The sequence below is a fragment of the Lytechinus pictus genome, chromosome 7, assembly GCF_037042905.1.
Source record: "Lytechinus pictus isolate F3 Inbred chromosome 7, Lp3.0, whole genome shotgun sequence".
In the NCBI taxonomy this organism is placed as follows: Eukaryota; Metazoa; Echinodermata; class Echinoidea; order Temnopleuroida; family Toxopneustidae; genus Lytechinus; species Lytechinus pictus.
In genome coordinates this window covers 41,995,913-42,023,712 of record NC_087251.1, presented here as the reverse complement: position 1 = coordinate 42,023,712, position 27,800 = coordinate 41,995,913, and the positions used below count along the sequence as shown (strand labels likewise).

The following is a 27,800-nucleotide window of genomic DNA, read 5'->3' as shown; positions in this document are numbered from 1 at the left end:
TTTAAAGATCTGGGTTTTCAATTGGAGAAGATACACTTAGTCATCATTAACAGAAACAAACATATCAGCCAGAAACTGCCAAACAATCGATGAATAAACCAAAAATACACAAAAACAAGAGACAGATTAAGAATATCATTCACGGAAGCATCTTTCTCATCTTAGCCTTGTTCGGCTGAATAGTCACGTCAACAAGTTAAAGTAAATATTCAAGTCCTTTCAAATTAAGTTTCAGTGGCTGACAATGGTCATGGAAGATTGATTCTCATTTTTTATTGATAAAAACCTATTTTCCTTACTGCTGGTTAAGGAATGTCCTTCCGTAAACAGATCAGTTCAAATATAACGAGGACAGGGTATATCATTTCTTCCATCATTGATTAGTTACGAACAATTTGAGAAATTACCACAGAATTTTCGATCTAAAAGGGACAGTGGGAACTTAATCTCTTTTCTTTCTTAAAAAAAAAAAAAAAAAAAAACAACGTTCCTTATTAATTGTTGACATTTACTTGTATATAGAATATTATATTTGTTGGAAAATTTGACCAATATGTTCAAAGACAAATCATTCTCAAATAATGAAAAACATTAATCAAGAGAAGAATAGATTGATTTTTGTTTTCAAAGCAAATGACATGCATACAGGACCGAAACACCACTTTGTCTGCTTTCTTCACACTTGTGAATAATAGATATATCTAAATCCTGAAAATAGATGTGCCGGGGGTTGTTTTGTGAAATAAATTCCACAAACACCCACACTCGTCTTTCAAGTCAATATAGCAGAACAACAAATAAATAAGCAAAGAAATAAAACATTTTTTTGTCAATAAGTCTATCATAAATATGCCAAATTGCCATTTACTCATAAAGAAGCTTTTTTATTTCCAAGAAAATTAGGCCAAAAAATGCAATGAATATTCATTTTCCTTCATTTTCTCAAACATTTCTTAATTCTGGGATTTTTATAGATGCTGAAGAGTAGCTATAAAATAAAAAAGTTAATCTATGAATAAACAGTTCATCGGTTTCAAATGTGAATGTATTCATTTTCTTTAATGAGAGAAAACATTGAAAATGGACTTACTGTAAATTCATTGCTCTTGTTGTAGTGGAGATTGAGGGCCCGGTAAAGCTCTGAATCCCGGGTCACCTTAAGATCTTCAGTGCTCTCTACACCATCACTGACGGCCTGACGGGCAAACTTCTCCATCTGAATGTAATAGAATTCTCTGAAGTTACTGAACCACTTGATGATCTGGGAGGTGTTGTGACGGTTGAACTTGACGTCTGGGAAATGTTGACGCAGAAGAGCAGAGCTTGGGTAGCGGACGAAGAAGAACATGAGCTTGGCCTTCCGCAGGTGGGTCGGTGTCAGGGTACAAGTTATCGAGTATTGGTCAGTTAAGGTAAATACATTATATTGCATTTCATATCCACATGTGTAAACATGTTAATCATGCTGATACATTCAAGAAAATACTACCACTTTGGGAGGGAAGTATGATATAAGAGTCAATGACAATTTTATTTTCTCTTTGAAATTATTTGCAAGAGTTGCATCATTTGATGGAATAAATGAGATTCCTATATTTTGGGTCATCAAGAAAGTATATAAATGCAATAAAATCAAACAAGCAGTTTTAATGCATTGTCTGGAGTTCACTCAGATATCTTTTTACATTTAGTCATGCAATTAATCTTGTTCCTTAAAGGGCCTCTAAATGAATCAAGCAAATGAATCCAAACAAAAAAAAACACCCCAAAATATTCCATATTTCAAGGAATTACTAAAAAAAACTATCCCGGGACAGACAAATATTTTGTAAATCTGTCAACAAATAGGAAGAACTAAGAAAAAATAAGCAACACCAATAATGGCGTACTGATAAAAGATGGTAGCAGATGCAATAAAACATGACCAAGCAGAAACTATTTTCTTACAAAAAAGACATGGTGGACTGGTATGAAAAGAAGGCTTTTCTATTCGTGCCAGTTTTGGTGGCAAGATATCCAAGGCCATTTTCATCCTTGGTCTCCTCTACACATTACGTGTTTACACCTTTTCTTGCACTGCTGAGCAGCCTTCGGGCAAAAAGAGAATATCTCACGCTATATGCCAACTCAAAGCCAATGAATAAGATTCTTATGTTTGCTTTATGATTTTCTTTGTATGGAAGAATGCACGGTTTACTCTGCATTTGGATGCGTTTCTATTCACCCAGAGTTTCTTCAAAAAAATATGATAAGGGACTTAGACAGACTTGGGGAAGGAACTACAAAACAAGTTAAGCCTCATATTGACTTGGTCCGTGAGATTTACAGAGTTAGGGAGATGAAAGGAAGATAAAAGAACAAAAAAAGAGATACACTCTCACGGCAAGTACAAGATTACACAGCAAACAACGTAATCTTTTGTACATGACGTTCTTTGTGCTAAATACGTATAGAGAGAAGATGGCTAGAAATAAAAGAGAGAGAGAGAGAGAGGGGGAAAGAGAAAGAGAGGAAATTAATCAGAGTGTAATGATAATGATGGAAATTTAGCGGAAATATGATGGGAGAAGAGAGGTGATTTGCGGCACACCGGCAGAACAGACTTGTCGTTACTTTTCGACGCTTGCTATCAATTAGTCTAATCACAGGGGTCATGCATGGCCTCTCACATATCCTTCATTTTTGATCATTTAATGAAGAAAAAGAGCATGTACTCCCCGACATCAATTTGGTGAAGTTCAGAAATGAAACATTTAGAGGAGCTCGGGGGACCCCATCACACCAAACAAGGGAAAATCTTCCTGTCAATTGTTCTCCGTCATAGTCTTGGGGCTTTCTAATCTACAAGCAAACAATGAAAAGATGATTGGATATTTAAAATGGAAACCTGACAATTTTTTTTTCTTTTTCTGGGGGTATGGTGGAGGAAGAGGCAAGTGGCGGAGGGTTTGAATGGGGGGACGATGGCTGGCTAGCCATGTAGAACCGGCCAATGCCAAAGTCTCATCAAGAATAACATGTCGCATAAAGTCCCACCCTGATCCTCAAGCTGTGCTTCGGCTTCTAGGTACGAGCAACAATAAGGGTTTGAGTCTGTTACGGATGAAGCGGCTTCTTGAAAGGGACTCCCAGCAAAAGTGCAAGAACCTGGGATGAGATAAGCCAAATGAAGGCAGAGGGTTTGATCTTGAATGGGCGTCGGCACTGAAGTGGAAGAAGGACGTAGTGGGAGAGAGAGAGAGCTGTTTACCCCCAAAGCTTGGCTACGTCTGAATGGGAATGACCACACAGGGTTCATTCTTCATAAAGATTAATCGTTCTAGGGAAGAAACAAAATAGGGCGATGAGATATAGATATATATATACTTCCATCGATCTGGAGTTATGATGGAGATCCACCTTAACAAAGGCTCTCGGTGGGAAGTCAAAATCAGCATCTAAAGGAACGATTCTATTCTATGAGAAAGACACTAAAGCAAAATGTAGGAAAAGTGGCATAATAGCTTGGGAAAAAAAACTATGGCCTTGTTACCACAAAACAAATCAATTTTTGTAACCAATGAAAGAGAATAGGACAAAACCGGGAGTCGTTTATATGGGTCTTTCCGAGCATCACAAAAGATGAGACTGGGAATAACAATTCACTATATTGAAGAGATAGATGCCTTGTCTTTTGAGATACCAACAGAAAACCACTACTTCCTCTCTTCTTTGACTGAGAAGAAAGAATTATTTACTAATAATTGCTCATGATGCTGAGGTTAACTTATTCTCTCCTTTCTCCACAGGGTTAATAAGTAACTTGGTTACTGTTTCTATTCTCTATGGCAAATCATTGCCTCTATGAATAGACACAATCAAACCATCTTTAGCCAAGGCTAAGTAAGATTAATATCCAGTTATCCAAAGAAAGCTATGATTGATGGTATTCTTGCAACATCAATAAAAATCAATCTTCATTTGTGGAAGATATCAATGAGCAGAGTGACAATTAAAGAGTGAGAGAGAGAATGATATTGTGGTCAGAAGAAGTACCAAAGTTGATGGAAATCAAGTAAGATTTTGGTCAAATAGAAAGAATTATGATGCATAGACTCAGGAAATCCTTTCAAAATGCCACAATTCTTAAAAGAAATAATCACTGTATAATGGAACCATCGGCCCTACTGGTGGGAAACAAGAAAACACCCACGAATTTGTTTTATTGAACCATCTACTTTCCCCCATATTTCCCAGCTTCCTAATAATTCCATACATGCATTCATACAAACCCTGACCCTCAACTCAAAGACGATGATTTTTTTCTTCATATTTTCATTAAAGAACTATGAAATTTTGCTTCCATCCAAGAAATGTAAATCATTGAAATCATGAGAGAATGAAAAAGAATTAATTTCAATTGATTGCACAGCAAAAGAAAATAGAAAGGAAATGGAAATTGGAAGCACTGTGAAAGGAGCGACAAATAAGGCATTCCGTCTACTTTATCCTCCATTTCTTGAGGCAGTCTTAAAGCGTAAGCAACTGATCAGGCATAGTGATGTCCCTACATTACCCCTCATGCTTCATAAAACAAGAAGAATCCTTAAGGAAATCAGGGGACAAAATGCCTTTTCAATCTTTGATGGGCATATGAACAATAATTGAGAAATACTTTGGCCCCAAATCAGACAAAAGACCTAAAACCCCTCAGCGGCCAGATAAGAAAGGGCTCCTCATAATTTTTTTTTGAGGTATGGCGACAAGTTCAGCGAGTCAAAGACTGGCATTTGAAGGAAAGAATATGAAGCAATGCCGACGAGAAAGTACATTGCCCTCTGACTGTGATCATCATATCAGCCAAGATTTATGAATCAATTCAAACTTTATTTCGTCAATTTCAGCTGAGTATAGTGAGACTGCGGTGAGACCAATAAGCAACACATACACTAAAGAGAGCATGGGAGAATGAAATCAACTTGTCTGGAATGAAATGACATAGGGAAATGAAAGTCAGACAGAGAGATAAGGGAGAAAGAGAGTGAGAGAGAGAGAGGGAGATGGGTAGCTAGTAGGGGAAATACAGGGAAAGATGGATAGATAGATAGGTAGGTACAGTATATAAACAGATGAAGAAAGAGAGAGAATGAGAGAGAAAGGGAAAAAGAGAGATGGAGAGAGAAAGAACAGAGATTGGATGAAAGAGAGAGGGAGAGATATGGAGGGGGGAGCATATCAGGAGAAATAAAGATATGGATTAATCTGTCAGAGTTCAGGAGCAAACACACCTAAAGAAATATCAATAATAAGCCAGAAGATAATATAAATATGGTCTAAGTTTAAATTTTAACCAGATTCAGTAAAATAGGGATGGCAAGCTCCCCAATGATTTATAAACTTTGAGCCCCCCCCCCCAATTAAAAAAAATTAATAATATAAAAAAGTAAAAAGAATTTGAATTCATACATCTCAAACACCATTGAGAATGATTAGACTGTTGTTGGGCTCCCATTTATACTCCTGAAAAACCCTTGGGTAGAAAGTAGATATTGCAGGGAATGTTTGTTCATCATTTGCTAGACTTTACTGTGTTTTTCTTTGTTTTGGGGGCATATTTTGTAAAACATGTATTTATGTGGTGATTATAGTCTTGTATATAACTGTGCTGTTTTTTATATGTTGTTTGTGACATTCAAGAGATGTGGAATAAAATTGAAATACTATTTCTATAGAAGAAATATAGGCAATTTATTTTTCCTTGCAAAATGAGTGTTACATGTGATTTCCATTTCTCCATTCATCACTTCTAGTATCAAACTAGGAACCTTTCCAGAGATATAAACCTTGAGAATTTTATTTTTATTCTTGGAAGTGTTTGAATGAAGTGAAAATAAACGTGAAGACAGAGTGCATTGTCTATGTCTTAAAGGCCATCTTAACAAGGGTTTACAATGCCAAAACAGTCAAGTCGAGTCAAGACTGAGAAGTGATACAATAATACCAGCTTTCTTTTTCCAAGTGAAACAATGTGGCCAAGATCGATCACATGATATTGTTGGTTGGTTTCCGAGTGCTTACTTGAAAGGAGTCTTGAGAGTAACTCTAACTGGTTTGCTTGGCACGCAATTTCCTGAATGATAGCATTACCAGATACCAGATCCAAAACATTGATCTCAACTCACTTCCTTTGCATGGCTGACCGTCAAGAATCTTGTCTCGAATCTCTATTTTTGGTGGTTACGTTCGGCCCGCAAGTCGTGGGAAAGGAAGGAGGAGCAATCACAATAAGAAAATGACCGCATACATTAAAATTTTAATCAAGTGGGAAGAACAAATTGGGAAATGATAGAGAAAGTAACAAATATGACATCCAGATGGGACCAATTCACTTCCATTATGTTTATTTCTTGTGGAAACTGTTGATATTAAGCCTCATCGTGGCAGCTTGTAATCATTTGGGAAATAATTACCGTCAGGTGATTGTCATCTTCTAAGAGAATAGGAATAGCATGTACGGCTGATATGGACTTTCTTTTCATTTTCAAGATAAAATGTGTCACATGGCGGCTGCTGAAAGGATTCTTACAATGACAGGATCCTCGTCATAATCAAAGAAATGTACAAAACGTAAAAGAAAAAAAAAGATTTTGTTGGATTTATATCATTGATGGTCCATTTGTCAAAATAACTAATAAATCACTGTTTACCTGGTAGTGAATTATAATTCTCCAATTCTCATCATTTATCAATGAACGAAATGTTTAAAAGATGCAAATTCTAATAGCTTGAATAATATAACATATGCATATGATTCCTCTTAGGGTAATAGTGACTTTATCATCATTATTCATTTCGGCAATGAAAAGTATAAGAAATTGGTACAGTGTAGTACAACACATAATAAACATAACAGCGTATAGATTGAGCACCCACTGGACTGCCAGGGTCAAATTACTGTAGTCAATAAACTGAATTACTGTAGTCAACTTTAATGATATATCAAATCGAAGTGCTAATATGTTTTGCTTTACTTCCATTTGTTTACAAAGAAGACAGCTAAAGCAATTTTTGGTTTGTTTGATTATGTACAACATTTTCATATGAAATATACAAAAAAATATTTTCTACTACTCTTTTTGGAAGTAAGTGTTGTGGGCCGCTCTTTTAAAAGAAAAAACAAATTATACATATAACACCAATGATAATTTCAGCAGGTGTTACTTCACCCCCCCCCCTCCTCATCCCCTTCTTAACTTTATAATTTGTTAAAAGAAATATGAGAAAGGATATTGTTCCATTGACTGGCGAGTAGTCTGAGAGATCAGCCGAGCTGGGTCTGTCGTGCATGTGAAGTGGTGAAGTATCCCTTCCCTCTGGCTTTATCATCGGGTAGCCCGGGCTCTCCCCAGAAAGATGGGAGAGGTCACCAGGAGATGACCGGTGGTCACTCAGGTAGTTGAGGGGAGATAGATGAGAGTTGGGGATCAGAGGACTTCCGGCGTACCTGGAGTCAAGAGGGAAAAATAAATGAAATGATGGTAATGATCAATACATTTGGAAATCTACAAGTTGAATGATAGTATGAGAGAGAGACAGAGAGTGAGAGAGAGGGGAAGAGAGAGGAGGAACTCAATATCAATGAAGAGACAATAGATTTTCAAAATAGACAACAGGAGATAGATAGATAGGCAGACAGACAGACAGATAGATAGATAGATAAAAAGAGGGGGGGGGGCAAGACATCGCAAAAATGTTATGTAACACAATATAGACAATTGGAATAATTCAAATATACAATGACAACAAGAGAACAGAGGGAAGAAACACAAGAGAAAGGGAATGCTGAATGAAAAATGAGACTATATATACTTAATTATATATAATATAATATCAAAAAAGTACAACATAATTATGATTATGACCTGTCTTAAGTCTTGGAAAAGGATAACAAAAACAGAGGGGGAAACCCAAAGACTATTCTCCCTTCAAAAGAAGAAGGAAATGATGATCAATTATAATGCTATAAAGTGTCGCCTCAAAAAAAGGACTTTGTTGAATGGAGATACTTGCATCACCTTGAACTCTTTAACATGGTACTTGACTTCAGGTTTTCTATGATTTATTGCAGGATGAAAGGAAAAGATAAATACTGCTGCCAAGTGTTTGTTTTTAATCTCATGAAATGATATTACGGATGGATGATATGAAATATTCATTGAACTATATACTTGCAGATAAACTCTAAAGGAAGTAAGGAACATCACTCATAAACTACTCGCCCAGGTGAGCCATATTCCTGAAGATGGGTTATAAACATGTCACGGCATAAAAGAGAGTAACAGCCAATGAATGATCTTTCAAACAATGCCGGCTGCAGATGGGATCATCATACACAACAATAATAGATCCCTTCTCTTCCTAACACATCAAATCCATCAAAAAGAACTCTAAACGGAAGAAAGGAAAGTGAAAGAAAAAGCAGACTCTGTACAGATTTCCTGCGAAGATGTTTTTGCAACGTGAGAGCCAAAAGCCCCGACGGCCTGCTCTTTGCACGCCAACTTGTTATATCCTGTATGAGAACCCTCAGAGATAGGTTTGCTTTGCTTGCAGACCAGGTGAAAGAGAATGACAAGGGGATATCATGTCTTAATCATCTATAACGACCAGGAAGGATACAACCTACACACTGGTACACAGTGAGAAATGGGGCAGGAGTTGAAATGCGAAAGAGGGGAGAGAAAGAGCATTCGGAGAATAAGCAAAGACGGGTGTGATTATGCTATTCATTGAGATGTGTTAATAAATCTTGTTTTGAAAGCCATTCATTCCATCCTATTTCTATTCGTATTGTGTGATTCTTTGAACTTTCTATTCCCTAATAGACAAACATTGAATCTGTATCAAAAGCGTAGGTTTGAATCCCTGAGGCGACAACAAGAAGTCGTGCAACTTCATGTCACATTCTCTTAATTGATTATGTAAATATATACATGTATTTTTTTAAACAATGGCAATTAATACCGGTAGCACACAGGTCCTTTTACTTCATTACAGCAAAAGTATCTATTCTCTCATCTAGCAGTGTATTTGCAAAGCCATATGAATGTTAAAACCTGTAAATATGACATATGAATCACCAGGTTAAAACCATGAATCAATACAAGTTTATATCTCCTATCTAGGTAAGCATTCGGATGAAAGATACGACACAAGATATGACAGGGTATGAAGTACAGATCTAAGCAGTAAGATTTTGACCTAATCCGAAGTAATCTTAAAGTGCGTGGGAACATGAGATAATATGAAACACCAGTATACACGCTCACAGCCGAGTCTAGTAATACATTCTCCTAATACCCTTGATGAAATTTTGTGTTTTAGAAGTCATTTTCTTTTAATCATGTTCAAGAGTAGCCAAGTCACGGCAAATTCCTTTTTATTTTTTCCATTGGCTGGCTTGGGGATATCCTACAACCTTAATGATATCGGAATTACTGGAGATTGGCAGGCAGTGATTACAGCCAATACTTGGGATTAGAGATGCAATAATTAATTCTCTGTCATCTTCATTGGAATTACTAAGATTTCTACACGATCTGGAGTTAGGCAGGTTTAGGCGTTTCAAGATCTTAACATGCACAGTAATATGGATAATTTGAGACGTTATGGAAATTGTTTAAGGAGAGACTCTAAGTATTGTTTTATCCCACAAGATTGCATGTGCATGCTTACTTGATAATGCAAGCAATCATGACTAAATCAGAGCCTGATGGGGGTACTCCTGAGTTTCTGATGACTTAATTGCTCACTCATTTTCAGGCAAGTCACACACACAAAAAATGAAAATGAAAAGCTTTGGGACTTGGGATTGATTTACAAGAATGCACTTTTTAGGGTCACAGCCACGTGTAGAGATTTTGTTTTGGAGGATAGGAATAATTTATGTCACTCTCCTCGCCAACATTTGATCTTTTTTCTTTATTTTTGAAGGGGCAAGTAGCTCAACAAGTCAACTTTTACTGACAAATACAATGAAGTACTTCCTATACTAATGATATACTGCAATGGGAATTCCTTTTGTGTATCGAGAGACCGAGACAAATCCATCGTAAGTCGGTGATTCAACTGTATATTGATTGACGCTGCTTGCGAGGCGAGCTGAAAATAGAGTTGTTTGAAAAAAAAAAGAGGAGCTCTGATGAAAGTTGAGCTGTCTGAACTAAGATTGGCTGATCCGCGGAAAAGTCTTGGCAAGATTCTCGGATTAGGAGGCATCGTGACAATTATGAAATGAATGCGTCTTGTAGAACCTCAAAATATGTGTTTTTTTTCACTTTTTCTGTTGGCCTTCTATACGCAGGATGTGGTGATTTTTTGATAAATTCTTTTCTGATCATTTCTAGGAGCCAACGCAGACTAAAATTTCAATTGAAAAAAAAAATGGATTTAACAAAAAGAAGTGGAAATGGTCTATTAAAGGATTACTGTCGGTGAAATAAGATTTATAGTACTTCAACTGAGGTACAATTCATCCATTCTTCTTATTTTGATGTTTCAACACCAAAAGCTGTTTTTTTTCTAAGGCCCGTTAATGACATAATACGAATTAACCTCAAATTGGAACAATCTACGTGGAATTGTTGGCTACCAGCACTATAAGGAAATTATTAAAATAATCTTCTGCAAATTGAATGCATGAATGATTGATTCTAGTTTCCTTCTAATGGGGATAATAAATATTTGTCCACTTCAGTCAATAAAGGAGAAGAATTTGCCAAATATCTCTTTTTATTTGTTCCACAATGATAAATCTACTGGAACATTAAGGCAAATGAAAAGGCAAAGAGAGCTCTCACCACATATTTTGATGGTTTCGAATTCTTGTCCAAATAGGAGATAGGTCACAGATATTGCACATCCAAATAAACAGAATCGCAAGAATGTAAATCAATGAATCATCATATATCCAATCAACTTCAAGCATCTGGCTTGTTTTTTTTAAAGGAGTTATTGGCATGTATTCTGGGTAGCTAAATGATTAGTTATAGACCGCACTTAAGGCGGAGCTACACCAGCCCAAGTTTGCTCAATTTCGAGATTTTAGCCCGATTGGCCCTCTTCGAGATTCAAGAAACCCCGTCTCCACCATCGCAAGAAGAGCAATTCCTGCTCGAGCAAGGCATCGATGCATTATGGTCTGACGCCGTGAATAAATAATCCCGAATGCGTCTGCACCTGCGAATTAGCGGGATAATTCGTAAAATAGCGCGCTATTTTGCAAATAATCCCAAGTTGACTTGGGATTGCAATCTCGAGATTAACCCTGCGAACTAGCGCGATAATTGCGTCTCCATTACGAATAATCTTGAGATTGTTCAGATCGGGATAATTTGGCAGATCAGAAATAAAGCGCTAATTTGAAAACTAAAGCTAGTGCAGACGGCCCTTTAGTGTGGTGATGTGACTAGAATACATGAAGTGAGACCATTAGACTAAATTAACATAATATTTATAGAATGAAGGTTTTACTACTACCTAAATAATTCCTAAGCTGTTAAGTACTGTTTCCTATTTAATTGCACACTTGAGAATAATTCATTTTAAAAAATCTTTCACTTTAGGACTGAGGCCTTGGAATGCTGGAAAAGGGCGTCAAGCATACAAATACAATTAACCCCATAAGGGCAAAAAAAAAAGGGATTAATATGAACTAGGATGCATCATTTAATATGCTGGTTGATGAGGAGAAAAAGACTTATAAGAGGGATTGTAATTGGAAGTGATATCCCATTTCAATTCAACCAGAAAGCAATATTTTATTCTTCTTTTATTTTCATTTTTGTGGTTAACAGCTGGCAGCATCGTGGATTAAAGGAATAGTGCGCTTTTTTTTTACAACTGATAAATTTTAAGATACCATTTTGCACCTACAGGCACAGCAATGTATTTTCTGACAAAAATTGTGCTTTTAATAAATCCCCCTTTTTTAAATGCCCTTACACTCTTGAAAATAAGTACTACAAAAGTATTAAAGTTTAAAAAGGAAATGCGACCATAATCACCAAATACTATATGTACATGATATATTTCTTGAATATGGCTCTTAAAATTTTGATGAGGATTTTATGCGAAATTGCTTGTGAAACATAAATGTTACAAAATTAGGATACAATGACGGATGCATACATACAGACTTTTTACAAAATAAATTTTCTTCACCCCCCCCCTTCCCAGATAATGTTAAGTTCTATTGAAAGTACTGTAAATGTTCAAGGTGCATAATAATTAATTATCGAAGAACATTACTAAGAACACATCAGGTTTGGTTACATTTACCCAGCACAAGCAGAAAAAATCATAATCTAGGGTTAAAACTATTGCATTAAATTAGCTTTTGAAGGAAAGTAATACTTTGGAAACACATAGTCTTAAAAATCCTAGAGTTAACATGATCTTTTCAGCAATTTCTTATTAATTAGTATAGTATATGGAGGGGACAGGCACATAAATCATCATTGTATTAAGTGTGAATATAAGGTGATGTAAGGGGGTAGAATAAAATAATTCTCTTTCTCCGGTCGATCGGATTGCTTTATTTCATTTGAAACCATTGCAATTGAACAGATGGAGAAGAAAAATGATATTCATCATACTTAAAAAAAAAAATAGCAGAACTTAATACTTCATTTAGAATTAATTATAATTTCTTAAGCATTTAATCTACTGACTACTGGTATATATGTGGTCTCTGTATAAACCTTATGAGAATTAAAATTTTTTAGTAATCAATGAGTTGAAAGTGAAATGAGAAAAAAGACAATTAATACACACATCACAGACTAGCATGGATTAACCATGATTTAACATTAATGAAAACCTTCATGTGAGACAGTACGTGCACTTTGAGATGATGTAATACTGGGATTTTGAATAACAGATAAGAGAAGAGAATACACAACCATTATTTTTTTACACTCAAATATTTGTTTAGTACTCACATACAATACGGAGCATTTTTTTCCTCGTTAAATTTCTTTTCGCAATATATAGAAAACTAAGAAAAGTATAAATATCATGTAGACATGCGTCGGGAAATTCAATCACGTGAAAATGTGTATGTTCAACTTTGGAAATCCTTGCAGCTTGAGTTTCAAACGTTAAAATCATATTATAACATCTGTGGTACAAGCATGTAACATTTTTGCAGTTAATATCACTTCCTTTCCCCCATTTTAATGTTCAGTCTGGAACTTCCCCTGCTTAGCAATTTTTTGCCTCAATTTCTGTCACATAGTAATCATGCAATATCTGTTTAGATAATAAATGAGAATTGGATGATAGAAAGAAGAAGATTCTTACATGTACCTGAGGCTCTCAAAGTGCTCCCTTGGATCCGTGGCCATGGTTGGTGCCATGAAGCTGGCAGCTAGGGTAGGGTGAAGGCTGGGGTTGGGTATGGCCACGGAGGTGGGTAAGCTGACCGGTAGGAGAGGCTCAGGTTTCATTGGTAGATCTCCAGGATGGAACCCGCTGCTGGCGTGAAGGGGTCGGTCATTGCTCCTCACCCTCTTCCGACTCGGTACCACCAATGACATGGCTTCTGTCTGCTCCAATGGTGTAGGGAATGGCCTCATAAAGAAGCTCGGGTGAAGGAGGGTTGGCGGGGGAGGTGTCGGCTTGCACTCCTGGGCTGGGGCAGGGGGGCTCGCAGCATTCCGGGCTAGTACTGGATTTCGGCCCTGGTTACTACCGATTTCAGTCTTGGTGTGGGTTGAGTTGTTGTGGCTGGTATTTTTGCTGCTGGTGCTTTTCGCGAGTTTATTCATAACAGAGTCTACAGCATTGAGGAGGAGAGGGGGCAACTCTTCCTTCAACGTTTGTCTTACGATATAACTTGTCGTGCGATCAAGAACACAACTTCCATCGGCTCTTCGTTTTCTATCGTTTCCATGACGAACAGGGGAGCTGTTTCCACTGACACCATTGACCTCGTATTTGGGGATTGCACTACCTGTGTCAACTGGTTCATTTAAATCGTCCATGTCGTCTGAGTTGTCTGATAGATTACCATCGTCTTCCGTATCAAACATGTTGAGGTATTTCTCCTGAAGTGTATCAAGCTGCGTTTGAAGGTGGGATAGGATCCCTTTGAGCTTAGTTTTCTCTTGTTTGCGGGATGGTTTTCCTGGAGAGTCTTCGTCTTCAGAGTCCCATCGCTGGGGTTGCGGTTGGTATTGCTTTCGCTTTGGCTTGCGAAGACTGTCCTCTAAACCCAAAGGTTCTTGGCCCCCTACTGCTGGTGGTGAGTGCCTCATACTTGTGATAATGTTTTCGACTCGGGCGCGTTTGGCTTTGAGACTATCTGTTTCTTGCATTGGACTAGTTGATCCGTTACACTCTTCCCACATTGCGGTTTCTGCAGTGGGCATGGCTGTGGAATCTCCACTCTCACTGGGTACCTTTGCGCACTCCAACTTTCTAGCTTGCCAATTCCCACCAAGTTCAGTATCTGCGCTCTTCACAATTTGCTCTTCTAAATCAAGTAATCCGCGACGATTCTCAGTCAATCTGTCCTGCGTCAAAGAATCTTGTGATTCTGTATCACTGCACAAACTGAAGGACTTGGCAGGACTGCCACGATTCAAATTTAGCAAGTTCCTCAAAACTTCAGAGTTGTGTTCGACATTTTCCTGGAACACACCGTTGATGCTGGCAAAACCGTTGACTTTTGTATGAAGACTGCCTGTAGGTAGACCGTGATCAGCTCTGTGTCGCTTTACTTGGCGACTGGATGCATCCTCGACCTTATACATTGGCTTGCCAAACAACGTTGCTGTCTCCTTGACTGTCCTCTACACCGAAGCACTTCACCGGTCCAATGTCTCTACAGTTGGAACGAGAGGTGTGAGTAAATTCCGTCAGCTGACAGCTAGTACTTCACTCGGCCGCAAATCACTCACTGTGTGAGGAGAGAGAGAGAGAAAACACCAGTTATAAATAGGCTAACAATACCACATTCTACCTGATGGGCAAGTACGCATTCATAATCAACGAGCAAATTTAAGTACCAGATGCACTTTTTTTCAGGGGCACGGAGGAAGCGAGAGCCCTGTAACACACGTCTTACCCAGATGGCTTCTTACTCCTTTCTGCTTGTCACCAGTAGGTCTCGCAGAAAGATTGTTGGCTCTTCAGCCAATTGTTTTCAACATAACCCTGATACTTAACTTCCTCTTTCCCCGGTATCCCGTACACAACCCAGAAGATTGGTTTGTGGGAAATGAGCCGCTGAAGACCAAGATAACGCCTACTTTACTATATCCGACTTCGCTAACCATCCACTACTGGCAACCAAAACCAAAAAAAGATATCTAGCATAATACTCGTTTAACCCTCCTAAATGAACTATTTCAGATTTTCTCTGCATAACTCATTGGGGGTTAAAGTACTTTCGATCAATGCAGCAAGGACGCACTAAGATCATGCTAAGTACAAATTTTGCTACAGAGTTGCTACTTCCTAAATACAATTGCAGATTAGGTTTCCTCTTTGGCATGATGTCACTAGTTGATATTCTACCTTATATTATTTCATTCTTATTTTTTTCACAGGATCACTTCTTTGCTAGAGAAACAAAGATGGTTTAGATAGGCGCCTTTGTGTCTGGGTTTTTTTTTTCTTCCAAAAACAACCTATTGCTGTTTGTAGATAGAGTAAAAGTACAAGTGAAGGAAAAGGGCTGTATCCTTATCTCAATTGTTTAGCATTTATCACTCTGGCAAAGGATCACGGGTTACGTTTCTGCATATCATTTCTGTCTTTCCTTCTTTCTTTCTCTCATACCAATGATAGGTTTCAAAACACAAAATGCATTTTATTCAAAATGATTCTGTAATTCAAAATTTCAGAAGTGCATAGCATAGACTGTGCACTTGAATGGGTAAATTAATAAGTAAATTAGAATAATGAACATTAGCAATTTCAAAGAAATAAAGGTGTCAATAAATGAACCTGACTACAGTTTTATCAGTGCAAGAAATAATCTAGACTCTCCAAATGTACATCTAGCATCACTTGCATTGCATGCTAATGTTTTTTGCTGTATTTGTTTTTTAAATATTATCTTGCTTTGGAAAATATCAAGTTAATTTCAAAACACTTATTTTAGCTGCTCAGCTCCCATGTGCATACAAACTATTAAAACATTTGTATCTTTGTTGAAAAGTTATCAGGAGGCTTTCTAAACTACTTCTAGGGAAAAAAAAATCAACTACTATTAAAGAATGGATGATATAAAAACTATTAACTGCAATTACTTTTTACAGGCATGTACACTGCACCTATTAATATTTGCCAGAAGAAGGAGAGATTTATCAACAATTATCTATTCTATAAGAAAATTGTTATTCAAGGGCATAGATAAAGGTAGAGGCCAAATATAATAATGCTATATACAGTATGTCTAGAAGAAGGGGTTACTTCTTTGCACTCTAATTCTTATGCCCTCGTCAAACAATAGACCAAGACCGATGATATCAAAGCTTGACCATTGACCAGTAGCCCTGGCCTGAGATGACCAAAGACCGTAGGGTGATTAAACCCTTACAATATAAAAAACACAAGTGTGACGAGCAATTTCTACCAAATTAATATTCACTTTTTCCAGCTTCTTCATTCAAAACAAGTTTTCAACAACATATTTCTCCCTAATTCTTCTTTAAAAAAAATATTCTTTACAATGAATTTAATTCATGAAATTACTGTTCAAAAATCTACATTGAAAATATAAGAATCGTAGGTCTGCTTTGGGGCAAAAAAACCATTACACAAATGGTACTCAGATCTTACTACGTGATATAATACAATCATCCTTTATGATTCTTTTTTCTGTATTCAATTATTTTTTTCATACTTTCAATGTTTTCATTTCACATTCATGTCAAATCATCAAAGATAATAAAAAGGTAAATATGGAATACCATACAAGTTTAACATCTATAGCCTCTTAGTCTTATATAATTCAAATGCGAATGAAAAAAGAAAGAAAACTCATTCCTCTATTGTCAACACCCTTATGATTTCATACAAAATTGATACTGTTTAAATGTTTGATACTGCTCTAATTAAAAAAAGGCTAATTTTTGTTTAAAATGCGACAAAACTAATTTTTGTATTTGATTTCTGCCCCTAGTTTTACTTTGTATGTAAATGTGGATTAGTCACCCTTTTTCACAAAAAATAAATATAAATAAATAAACAAGACTTTCTGAAGGGGTTCTCTTTATTTCCACCTAAATATTTGTTTCCCAGAACTAGTTGACAAAATTGATAATCACAAACATCCATTGCCTTTGCCAAAATTATGAATGAATACAATCATTTTTTTTCAGTTACAGAAAGCCTTACCTTGAAATATCATTTGGACATAGTGTGCCAAAAATGGAATTTGACATAGATATGACCTATACTCATGCTGTGAAAATAGAATGTTTAGAATGGCAGTGAACTTATTCTCGGGGTTTATGAAGTGTATTAAAAAAACTTTTGTGTAACACTGATAGTATTACATGGTATTGAATGTTAAAAGCTGAAAGGGATTTTGTGAAAGCGAGCAAGAGATTTCATACATGATGTCTCAATCAAAGTAGTCACAACTTTTCAAGATAATGTACATTGTAAGGGGTTTTTAGTAAGTAATCAACACATTTTATATTAAATGTACACTGTTACAAACAGCAAAGGTTTTCCAAGAATCATTTTCATGAACTATATCTCTGCTATATCAAAATTAATTATAAAGTTACAAAATAAGATGCAAGTTCTTAATGATAAGAATATATTGGTTATAATTGAATATTCAATCTGGGCTGGGAGTTAAAATCTAAGTCCTTAAAAACTTAAATCTCCTTAATTCTTCCAATCTTCATACTTAAAACATGCAAAAACAGAACTGAAGCATCTTGTGTTTTCGTTTCAACAGAAGTTCAAACTTTTTACTTAGAGTTGATTTTTGATTTTCTTCTTTTTAAATAAAGATTGTCAAATATTTTTCTTCTATTTTTTCTAACCAGACAGCAAACATTGTCAGATAACATTATTTAATACACTATCTTAGATAATGTTTTACATAATATGTTTAGTCAATTCTGATTTCACTTTGAAAAGTATTTAGGCACCAAATTAATATCCTGGCTCAATTTTTATTGTTAATTTTTTTATACTAACATTTCTTCAGTCAAGTAAGTAGAAAAGTGAAATAAACGAATGAAGCAAAAAGAAAAAAAGAAAGAAAAAGATACTATTAATCACATTCTAATTTCAAAACATCTTTTTTAATGATATGCCGTGGAATTGTCTTAGAAGGATATGGCAAGGAAGAGAGAAAGAGGGACACACACACATATTTGATGATCTATATGATGTCACCTGAGCGTCTTCATTCCTAATATAGATCAGATCCTTCCAGCTACTGGGAGGGTCTTGAAGGGGGCAAGCTTAAACATCTTAAGAGTTGTCAAGTGGTTAGTTAACTGGACATTGTTTCATATGCCACACCAGACCTTGACTGGATTCGTCTTTAGACAGAACAAAGACACATCCCTCGCCTTGAGATATCAGGAAAATATCCACACTGGGAGGGATGGCTTATCTTATCCAACAAGACTTTGGGGGCTGGGAGAGGCGATAGTCCAAAGATTTAAACAGAAATCTTCAGGTAATTTGACAAAAAATAAGAGAAAGAAGAGGAAATGAAAAAGCTGGATCTTGAAACGCACATCTTGCAATTTCTCTTATCTTATCTCCTGTCACCAGTTCCTGACCCAGACTCCAACAAGGAAGGAGATTATGCTTTAAAAAAAACTCAAGAGGATTTTTCAAAGAAGGAACTACCAAGGCTGCGACTACTGTTGCCGGAAGAAGGACTTATAAGGAATAAAACCATCTGATCACGTGACATAAGATGTGCCGAGTTACATAATGGATGTGCCATAAGGAAAGAAAGAAAGGAAATGAAACAGCCATTGCTGAAGATTGATGTAGCAGCAATAGCTCCATGGTAGCAGCATGACTCCTTTCAATAAACTCCACCCCAACCAAGAAGTCACCCTCATGTAAACTAACTTTTATTGACTGAGCTTGAAGAGCTAAAACCTTCTAAGATGGCAGTATGACTCTGTCAACAATCCATATATAAATTCTCCTGGCAAACATACTTTTATCAATCTTTGGTCCACAAAGGGGAGTTTGAACAAATACTAAAGGTTGAAGCTAAGAAGCTCAAACACATGTTCCTTAAACTGATCTCAAGATATCCCCCAAGTTGTTGAGAAGTAATAATGGGTATACAATATGAACGCACCCAGACCTTTGTGTTGACCTTTTTGAGGTAAAGTCTGCATTTAATATCCATCATTCATCTACATAAAATGGTATAAATGAGATCTTTACATCATCGCCCACTTTTTTTTATGGATATAGAGGGTGGGAATGTGATAGCAATGATTTGTAAGAGTGATGATTGATTTCAGATGGACATTTTTCTGGAAAAATTGGTATACATAACTTAAATCACCTGCAAAACGTAAATGAATATGAATATGATGAACCCTTGATTAATAAAGAAATTATAAATATAGGTATTAGCATGACTTTTTGATTTTTGTCAATCCTATAATCCAATATTTTGAGTTAAATAAGTTAAGACAAAAAAGGATCAATTGAATGTTATGAAACAATCATAAACTACATTTCAGCTTCAATCAAAGGATAATGGATTTCAATCAATTATAGCTCAAGTTCATTTAATAAATTCAAAATCTTAAGGTGTTCACAATCATCATGAGTCAATTTCTACAAGTATTATCAATTTACATCTTGAAGAAACTGAAATTCAATAAAAATTTCTATGTTTGGTTTCTGAGAAAAGGAGAAGGAAATACATGCATACTCGGTAAACTAGTTTGGTTGCAAATCAATTTTTACGAAAACAATTAACCGAAGCACTTATGAGGGTGTTTTTCCCCTATAAAATTTGTGATTTTTTTAATGATTGCTACATTAATTGCATTAACAATCACAGAGATGTCTGGAAAAGTTTTGTATCTAATCACTCCATGCAGATAATAAGCAGAAACAAATTCAACTTTATTACCCATATTCTAGTTGAAGAGCAATGGAAATTGAAATCAAGCTTTTGTTACTGGTAGAATTGATCTCTCTCGGAAGATTTCTGTTCAGTTCTTTTCCTTCTCATCCTATGAAACAATGGATAATCCACTTAGAAGTTCTGGTAGCTATAGTTTTATCACCGCCTGCATGGTGCGGATGTACATTTCAAGGAAGTATACGGTATCTTTTACCCCTTTTACAGGAAATATACACAAACAGAACTGTATCAATACAAACCCTACACAAGGCTGTATCTGAGATAAAAGACTGTCATCCATAAATCATTATCTTAAAAGAAACTACCACTTGTATTCTTTCATTACATGGTAAAATGACCAGCATAATCATCAATGGGTGTTCTCTTTCTCAAGAAAGAAAGGAAAGCACACACCTCCTTATAAAAAGCAGACGGAATCAGATTAAGCTACTTGTCTGCTAGTAGTCATATGACATCAATAATATTGTTGATTTATTGGTCAGTATATTACTTTGAATTTAAATACTGGTAGGAAGTCAAGGTTTAGCCAGCAATGATTTTAGTTTACTGAGTACTTCTTTTCAGTAGGCCTAGATTTTATTAAGAAGTACTACAAACTGAAAAGCTAGATATTTTGTATATGCATTTTAAAGTTAAGAAAAAAAAAACTTATTCATTAATGCTATGGTTAATAATTAATAATCTGTTTCCATATCAACATCAAAGCATGACGTTTCTTTTCCAATTTAATTATCATTTGTGAGGGAGCTGCTTAATTTCTCTAGAAATACAAATTTTATTTATCATATCTTAATGTATTTTGATTACAAAATGAAACTTTCCTGTTATAACGTTAAATTATTTGGCCTCGTATTTGAATGTAGGAAAAAATACATTGAGATACATACCTTATCAATTGATCCAGTCAAAGAAATAACAAATATATTCATTTGATCCACAAGGCACAAGATGAGAGCAATATCATTAAAAATATTCTGATAGTGTTCAAATATATTACTAGATGCTGACAAGAAGAAGCAATTTCCTTTACCCTGATTAAAAAAAAGTTTCCTTTTGCGTGAATTGTAAGAATACACTGTAAGTAGGTGAATATTGGAGACAACGATGGTACTGACCACGATCAACCGGGAAGCTAGCGGGAGCTCGAAGGACTGACTGCCTCAGACTGCTGCGTGATTGAGAGAGAGGGAGAGCATGGGTAGGAGAGCATGCTGGCTGGAGTGAGCAATACAATTCACCACCAATCAACGCACTGTCTGCACCATCACCAGTCAACCTGTAGCACCCAAGCCTATGGGAGGAGGAAGGGGGAGAGAGAGAGAGCTACCTAGGTAAAGCAGAAAGATAAAAGAGACTCACCGGGCGGCCGCTGAAGCTGGCTCCTTCGCAATGGTCTCTATTCCTGTTGGCTTAAATCACTATCAACAGGAAGTCTACAAGGATAAGTCATCCAATTTATAGAAACAGGAACTTGAGTGATAACAACCACCGAATAGAAGTAAAATATACTTCAGCACAGCAATCACAATGCAACAGCCTTGATCTCGGCGATGATATTGGGGCTAGTCCACCTGAATGCCATGCACAGCTTTAGAAATTTGTTTGTGGGTAAAACAGGAATAAGGTGATGGCATATGAGAAATATGATAACACTTGCGCAGAGCCGCCTGGATATAGAGCGCAGTAGCAACACTGGTAACTGGAAAAGCAATACCCCCAGAACAATGGGAAGAAACCATGCATGCTGTCTGAGGTATTGTTATTGTGAAGGGGCGGAGCTAGTGGAGCGGTGGCTATTGATCGGGTCGGAGGGGAAAGGGGCGGGAGCTGTCCACATACCCTCATCTTATAACAAGTGGCTGATGCACGCATGGTCACATGATCTTCTTACCAATTTTCTTACACTCCCGAATATATCCTCCCTATAGCAAACAAGGAAGTCTTGAACTTTGAGCTAAGAAATGATACTGCAGCCTATCTGATTACTTGCTTCTTAAATAAGAAGCTGTAAGACCCATATCTCAATATCGCCTTTAGTTTTCTCACAGTAGCTGGCATTTGTTTGTAGAAACGATTGTTACCTGGGGAATAGGCCACCGAGGGTTATGGATATATAACTTCCAAAGCAAGGGATTATGATATTTGCTTTATAATGAAACCAGCCATGAAGACATATGAAAAATAATAAGAAAACAAATTTTGGAATTAACAAAGAAGTATTGACGACTATACCTCTGCATGGGCGATCCCCCACATAGAAATGTCTTGGGGTATGGGATTGTGTTTGAATGGATTGGTAAAGGAACTAGGGGGATGGACCGCCTTTAAGGAATGGTGATCAACAAGATTGGGGTGGGTGTCACAATAGCATAGCCTTTTTATTAGCCTTCAAAGTATTATTCAGGACAAGACTTCTATGGCATCGCAACAATAAAAGAAAAGGAGCTTCAACAATGAGAAGTATATAGTCTTGACCTGATCGGGTCAGGGTGCCTGGCTGGTTATTCTTGTAGTCATAATTCTTCACTTCTTCTTTACCCCTCTCATAATCCATCAGGTCTTTTTTTGTCATGCTATAACCCACTTGAAAAGAAATATGAATAGACACTGAAGAGCAGAAAAATAATCCGGCGCCATTGGGATTCAAACAAATGCACTGTACGTGCATAACAAGATATTAATAAGGCGAGAGAAGAACGCCACCGTATGGAAGACTGAACACTGTTAAGCAGCTGGTGAGGAAAAAAAAAGAGAGAGAGAAGATCTATTTCATATCTTCACAAACTAGAACATCCCTTGAAAACCGCCACCTGGATGACCAGCTACATATCTCAATAACACAGAATTCAGGGCCATCTATATACCCATCCACACTCTCGAGATCTTGAACAAGAACGAAGGGGAGAGATGGGAGAATAGGAGGACTGTCCTCGGCTAGAAGAAAAGAAGGAGAGGGAAGACTGGCATAGATGTGATGGGATGATAACAGCTGGAGGAGAGAGATTAAACAATAAAAAAATGATACAAAGCAAGGGTAACAAAGATACAGGCTACAGCCATTCACACGTGCACACTTCCCGAGGGTTTGCTTGGCTCCAGTGTCCCTATCCCCCTTCCCTGAATATATCACTGTCATGGTTCAATCTCTGTCACCCTTCCATTATCATCCCGGTTGTCCACCTATACAATCTCTCATCTTCCCCTCAGTCTTCCCAGCTCCTCTTCTGTTCTCCTGCTTCGCCTCCGATCATTCGGCCATTCTTTGGGATATCATTCATCTAGTTGCACTTAAAAAGCAATGAATCAACAGGGCGTAGGGCCCGTTTCGGACTAAGGAGAGACAGAGAGTATAAAGGAAGGGGCGCACATGGATCAAATCTGTCTTTATTCTTGACAAATGCAGAGAAAGACGCAGGCATTTGGTCACATTAATCTTACAAACATCCATGAGACAAGCAGTCTCTGCTTCACAATCCGAGCTAAACTTCTACTTCACAAATCATGCAGAAATCTGATGCTGAATTTAAAGGCAAAGTCCATCCTAACGAAGGAAGGGCAAGTTTGGGCTCTTTCAAATGAGTATAATAAAATCATAACTTTTCAATGAAATTTGCATCAACACCATCCAAGGAATTTGTGTTTTAAATTGAAATTTTAAAAGATAAGTCCACCCTAAGAAAGCTTGGATTTGAATGAAAAGAAAATATCAAATAAACGTAACACTCAAATTTTATCAAAATCGGATTTGAAACAAGAAAGTTACATGTTAAAGTTTTGCTTATTTTCACAAAACAGTTATATGCACCTCCTTACCTATACTATGGGAACTGATGTCTCCCACGCACTATTTTGTTTGTATTTCGAAATATGTTCAATTTTTCCTCATTATAATGTGAAAAAGGGTTTATTTCATTAAATATGTGAGATTGCAATGGTTGTGACTTATTGTTTTAGAATGAGTATGCCAGTACTGTCAAATTTGTAAAAAAATAAAAAATAAATGTTCTGTATTTCCTTTAATAAAATATCATAACTTTCATATTTCATATCTGATTTTGATTACTGTATCTTTGGTTGACATTTTCTCTGCTTTATTCAAATACAATTTTTGTTGGGGAGGGTTTGCCCCTTGATTCCTACTATCTTCTTTGCACATCTTCAACTCCCATTCATTTTTCTTTTTCATCAAAAGAATAGGAATAGGAATCTAATTCATCATGAGGGGGGGGGGGGGGTGGGGGGAGGTAATGTGCCTGAAGAGGTAAACTAACACATTTTGATTAAAAATACTAGACATCAATGTATGTAGCTCTAGGTAGAACATTGTCAAGCATTAAAACCTATGTTCTCAGTCACAAATTAACTTCCTACCACAACAAATTAGCAAAGAGAATTGGAAAATGAAAATTATGAAGTATTTAATGATTCATTTAAAATGTTTATGGCCTTTTAAAAGCATACTCCTTATGAATGTATTGTGTGGTCTGAGAACACTTGATCAATCGATTCTAGTATATATCACATTTCTAGTTTCCCATGGTTTATTTCATTGTATTTCATAGATGAGGGGCTCTGATAACACGAGAATAGACAGGAATCACAATGAGAATGTAGGAGACATCTGGGGTAAGGAAATAGAACTCTATATACTGCCCTCTGTTGTTCATAACTATGTAGTGAGTGTTATAATGATCTGTGTACAAGCCGATACCAAAAAAAAAAATGAAAGGTTTCCCCACATATCATCTCAACTTGGTATTCCAGTTGGGTTTATCAACTAATAATGCTTTTTCATCATTCCTAGGTGACATGCACTGCAAAATGTAATAAAGAAGTTCACCCATATCTATTTTTATCACCAAGTTAAAATAATAGGGAAATAAAATGTATAAATGACAAATTATCTGTTTTATAGAGTGTAATTATTATGATATCAGACAAAATAATAATTTATATTTACCTCTAAAGGTAATACCGTTGAGTAATCACAAGAATTATAATTTGAAAGGTGACCATTTTCTACTCTTTGTTTGTTTCTAAAAAAAATAATCACTTCATTCTATTCCACAACAAAAGGTATCAGTCACTTATCATAACAATACAAATAGAGGCAGTATGAAAATATTTTTTTATATGAAAAGAGGAAGATATATTTCTTCCTAAGTAAAAGCATAGAAGTAGAAAGAATGGTAAAAGCAAGCAATGGTGAATGTGAAACAACCTGAGCGATAATTTTTGCAAAATCCAAATTTAATACCGAATCCAAGAAATGTGTGATGAAGTCTTTGGTGATGATTATACTTGTCAACAAGTGTACAGTATAGTATCATGCAAGTACATCGAATCTATAGAGTATAACATCACTAGAATATTTCACTAGATTGTGATAAAAGAAAGCCCAGTTTCTGAGGGCAAGCCAAACTGCAAGTACATCCCTCTACTTTACTCGGAGCAAAAGCATTTCACCCTGAACCTTCTTGTACTGCGGCTATCAATTTTAATGCAATTCACTTAAGCTAATAACCCACCTACTGACTTCATGTATTATTTGTAAGGAGAGAAGAAGGGAGCTGACGCAGCAACTCAAACAATCGTGAGATCAATTTCTAGATTCTGTAATTACTTGACGATATGCATAGGGTGTCTGCATGGGAAGTCAAGCAAGAAGAATAGACGGCCATTTTTCCTCCGCTGCCGTCGTCGTCAGGAGTGCGGCTAGTCTAACATAATGAGAAAGGAGCAGCAGCAACAGTGTTATAAATTAGATGGATTAACTAATCTGCCAGAAAGTGCTGTTGCTCTATCTTGCCATAAATTTCATTATCGTAAGCAAGACCTCAAATGAGAGAGGAAAAGATAAAGAGCTTTTTAAAGGAGTACTTTCCTGATGAAACATTACTTTATTTGTTCATAACTTATTGTAATTTGACTAGATTATAAGTTTTTTTTTTCTCGCTCATTTTATCAATTTAATCTATTTATTCATTTGTTTTTAAAGCTATTCATTTATTTGTTTTTATTTCTGATTACTACTATTATTGTTATTCTTTATTTGTTTATTTATTTCTTTTTTTGAGGGGGTATTTCTTGATTAATTATGAGAAGTCATTGTGTAACAATTTGCAGAACTCTAGAAATGTCTCTTATGCTTACCAATGTGTCTTTACACATCAATATTCAAACATTAATACAAAAGAGTGGAAATCTTATCCTTATCTTATTCAAAAGATTTGGAATCAATAAATATGCCAATTTTTGAAAAGTTTGGACTATGAGTTACTTGCAAAATATAAAGGCCCAGTCAAATGCTAAAAAAGATACATCAACAGAAAGATAAATACATGTATGTAAAATATGAATGCTCAGTACAATTTGAAAATTTGCTTTCTTTGTCTGTATTGATAAAAACTGCACTCATTAAAAAATAAAAAGTAAATGCTTATTGTGAGTTCTGCACCACATATATTATGTCTATATTGTTATATTCACAAGCAAAGTTTTCTTGATTTTTTTTACCCTTAAAGAAATAACAAAATAATTGAACTTTAAAAAAAAATTGCATATGCGTATATTCACAAAAAATATGAATGGTATAATATCCATAACCAGGCCTGTAAGAGAGCCTTTTTTTTTATTTGGAAAGCATGAAAATTAATTATATCTCAGCATAAAGAATCAGTTCAACAGTCACTTTGAATGTGATAATGCATGAAGAAAAAGGTGTTCTGACAAATGCAAGAAAGGAAACGATCTATAATTCTGATATGACTGAGCCTTGTAAGGAAAGTGCTCCCTGTCCAGTTGTCTTGAATCAATCTTGCGGTGAATCTTCTTCGAACCTGGAGCCAGGAAATGGGCCTACCTTGAAAGCTTGCTTGACATATTACAAAGTCAAGACAATCCAGAGTAACTTCTGTTCTGACATAAGGTGTGTTTCCATTAGACAACCAACAAACTAAGGCTGTAATCAAATATTAAGTATATCTAATCTCAATTCAATTCGAAAACTTCAGCAAAGGTCCAGGATCATGCTTAATGAATCTCAAAAACTATCATTAAGCTTGATGATGATTAGTGGATCAACTCATCCCACTAAGTCTCAGCTTATGCTGGTTATTTTAATATTTTAAGATATCTTTCTTTTCTTATGATGAGGGTTGGACTCCAATATGGATTAGCCAGCTTTTTGCATTCTTATGAAAAGCATGGACACGTTGATTGCTGCAAGCAATGTCTAGTTTGCTGTGATGGAACTTAACAAGAATAATAGACCAGTTCGTAGTTACTCATGGACAATTTTAGTCAAATGACCTTTCATTTCTTTCATTATGATAGGCAGATTTCAAAGCAAGATAATACGTAAGCTTGCCTTACATACCAGGACGAAGAAATTGAATAGACCAGGTGACTAGAATAGCACACCAATGAACACTTTATGAAGGTATTTGTTGCATTCCTACTTTGAATGCATATCATAGCATGTTGCACAATGTACTTGGCAAACTGTGAAATACCAGTCGTTGTGGACGCCTTGTTGTTTTTTGTGGATGTAAATGAAAACCACTATTCAAAAGAATATATGAATAATCAAGACATCAAAGTTGGTGCTTATCTCATTAGATTTTAAACCACCATGTCACTTTCGTACAAA

At 36.1% G+C, this 27,800-nt stretch overlaps 1 protein-coding gene across 5 annotated transcripts; it reads right to left on the bottom strand.

Annotated features, from left to right (window-relative positions):
• Positions 1-828: 828 nt before the first annotated feature.
• LOC129264203 (prospero homeobox protein 1-like) lies at positions 829-21,875 on the bottom strand. Of its 5 annotated transcripts, none has more exons than XM_064102718.1 (4): positions 21,509-21,861; positions 13,342-14,941; positions 7,270-7,483; positions 829-1,396 (listed from the first exon to the last, which is right to left on the bottom strand). In XM_064102718.1, the coding sequence occupies exons 2-4, from the start codon at positions 14,793-14,795 to the stop codon at positions 1,034-1,036; spliced, it is 2,031 nt and encodes a 676-aa protein (XP_063958788.1). In that variant the 5' UTR covers positions 14,796-14,941; positions 21,509-21,861; the 3' UTR covers positions 829-1,033. The 5 variants fall into 5 exon arrangements, with proteins under 5 accessions (XP_063958788.1, XP_063958789.1, XP_063958790.1 ...); XM_064102719.1 differs by having other exon boundaries at positions 21,037-21,517; XM_064102720.1 differs by lacking the exon at positions 21,509-21,861 and adding an exon at positions 21,265-21,403.
• Between the last annotated feature and the right edge of the window lie 5,925 nt (positions 21,876-27,800).

Coding starts and splice junctions, on each gene's coding strand:
- LOC129264203 (XM_064102718.1), bottom strand. CDS start 14,795: ATGTATAAGGTCGAGGATGCATCCAGTCGCCAAGTAAAGCGACACAGA. Junction 7,484..13,341: donor TTTGAGAGCCTCAGGTACAT/GTAAGAATCTTC, acceptor TCTTGACTCCAG/GTACGCCGGAAGTCCTCTGA. Junction 1,397..7,269: donor ACTCGCCAGTCAATGGAACA/ATATCCTTTCTC, acceptor ACTGACCAATAC/TCGATAACTTGTACCCTGAC.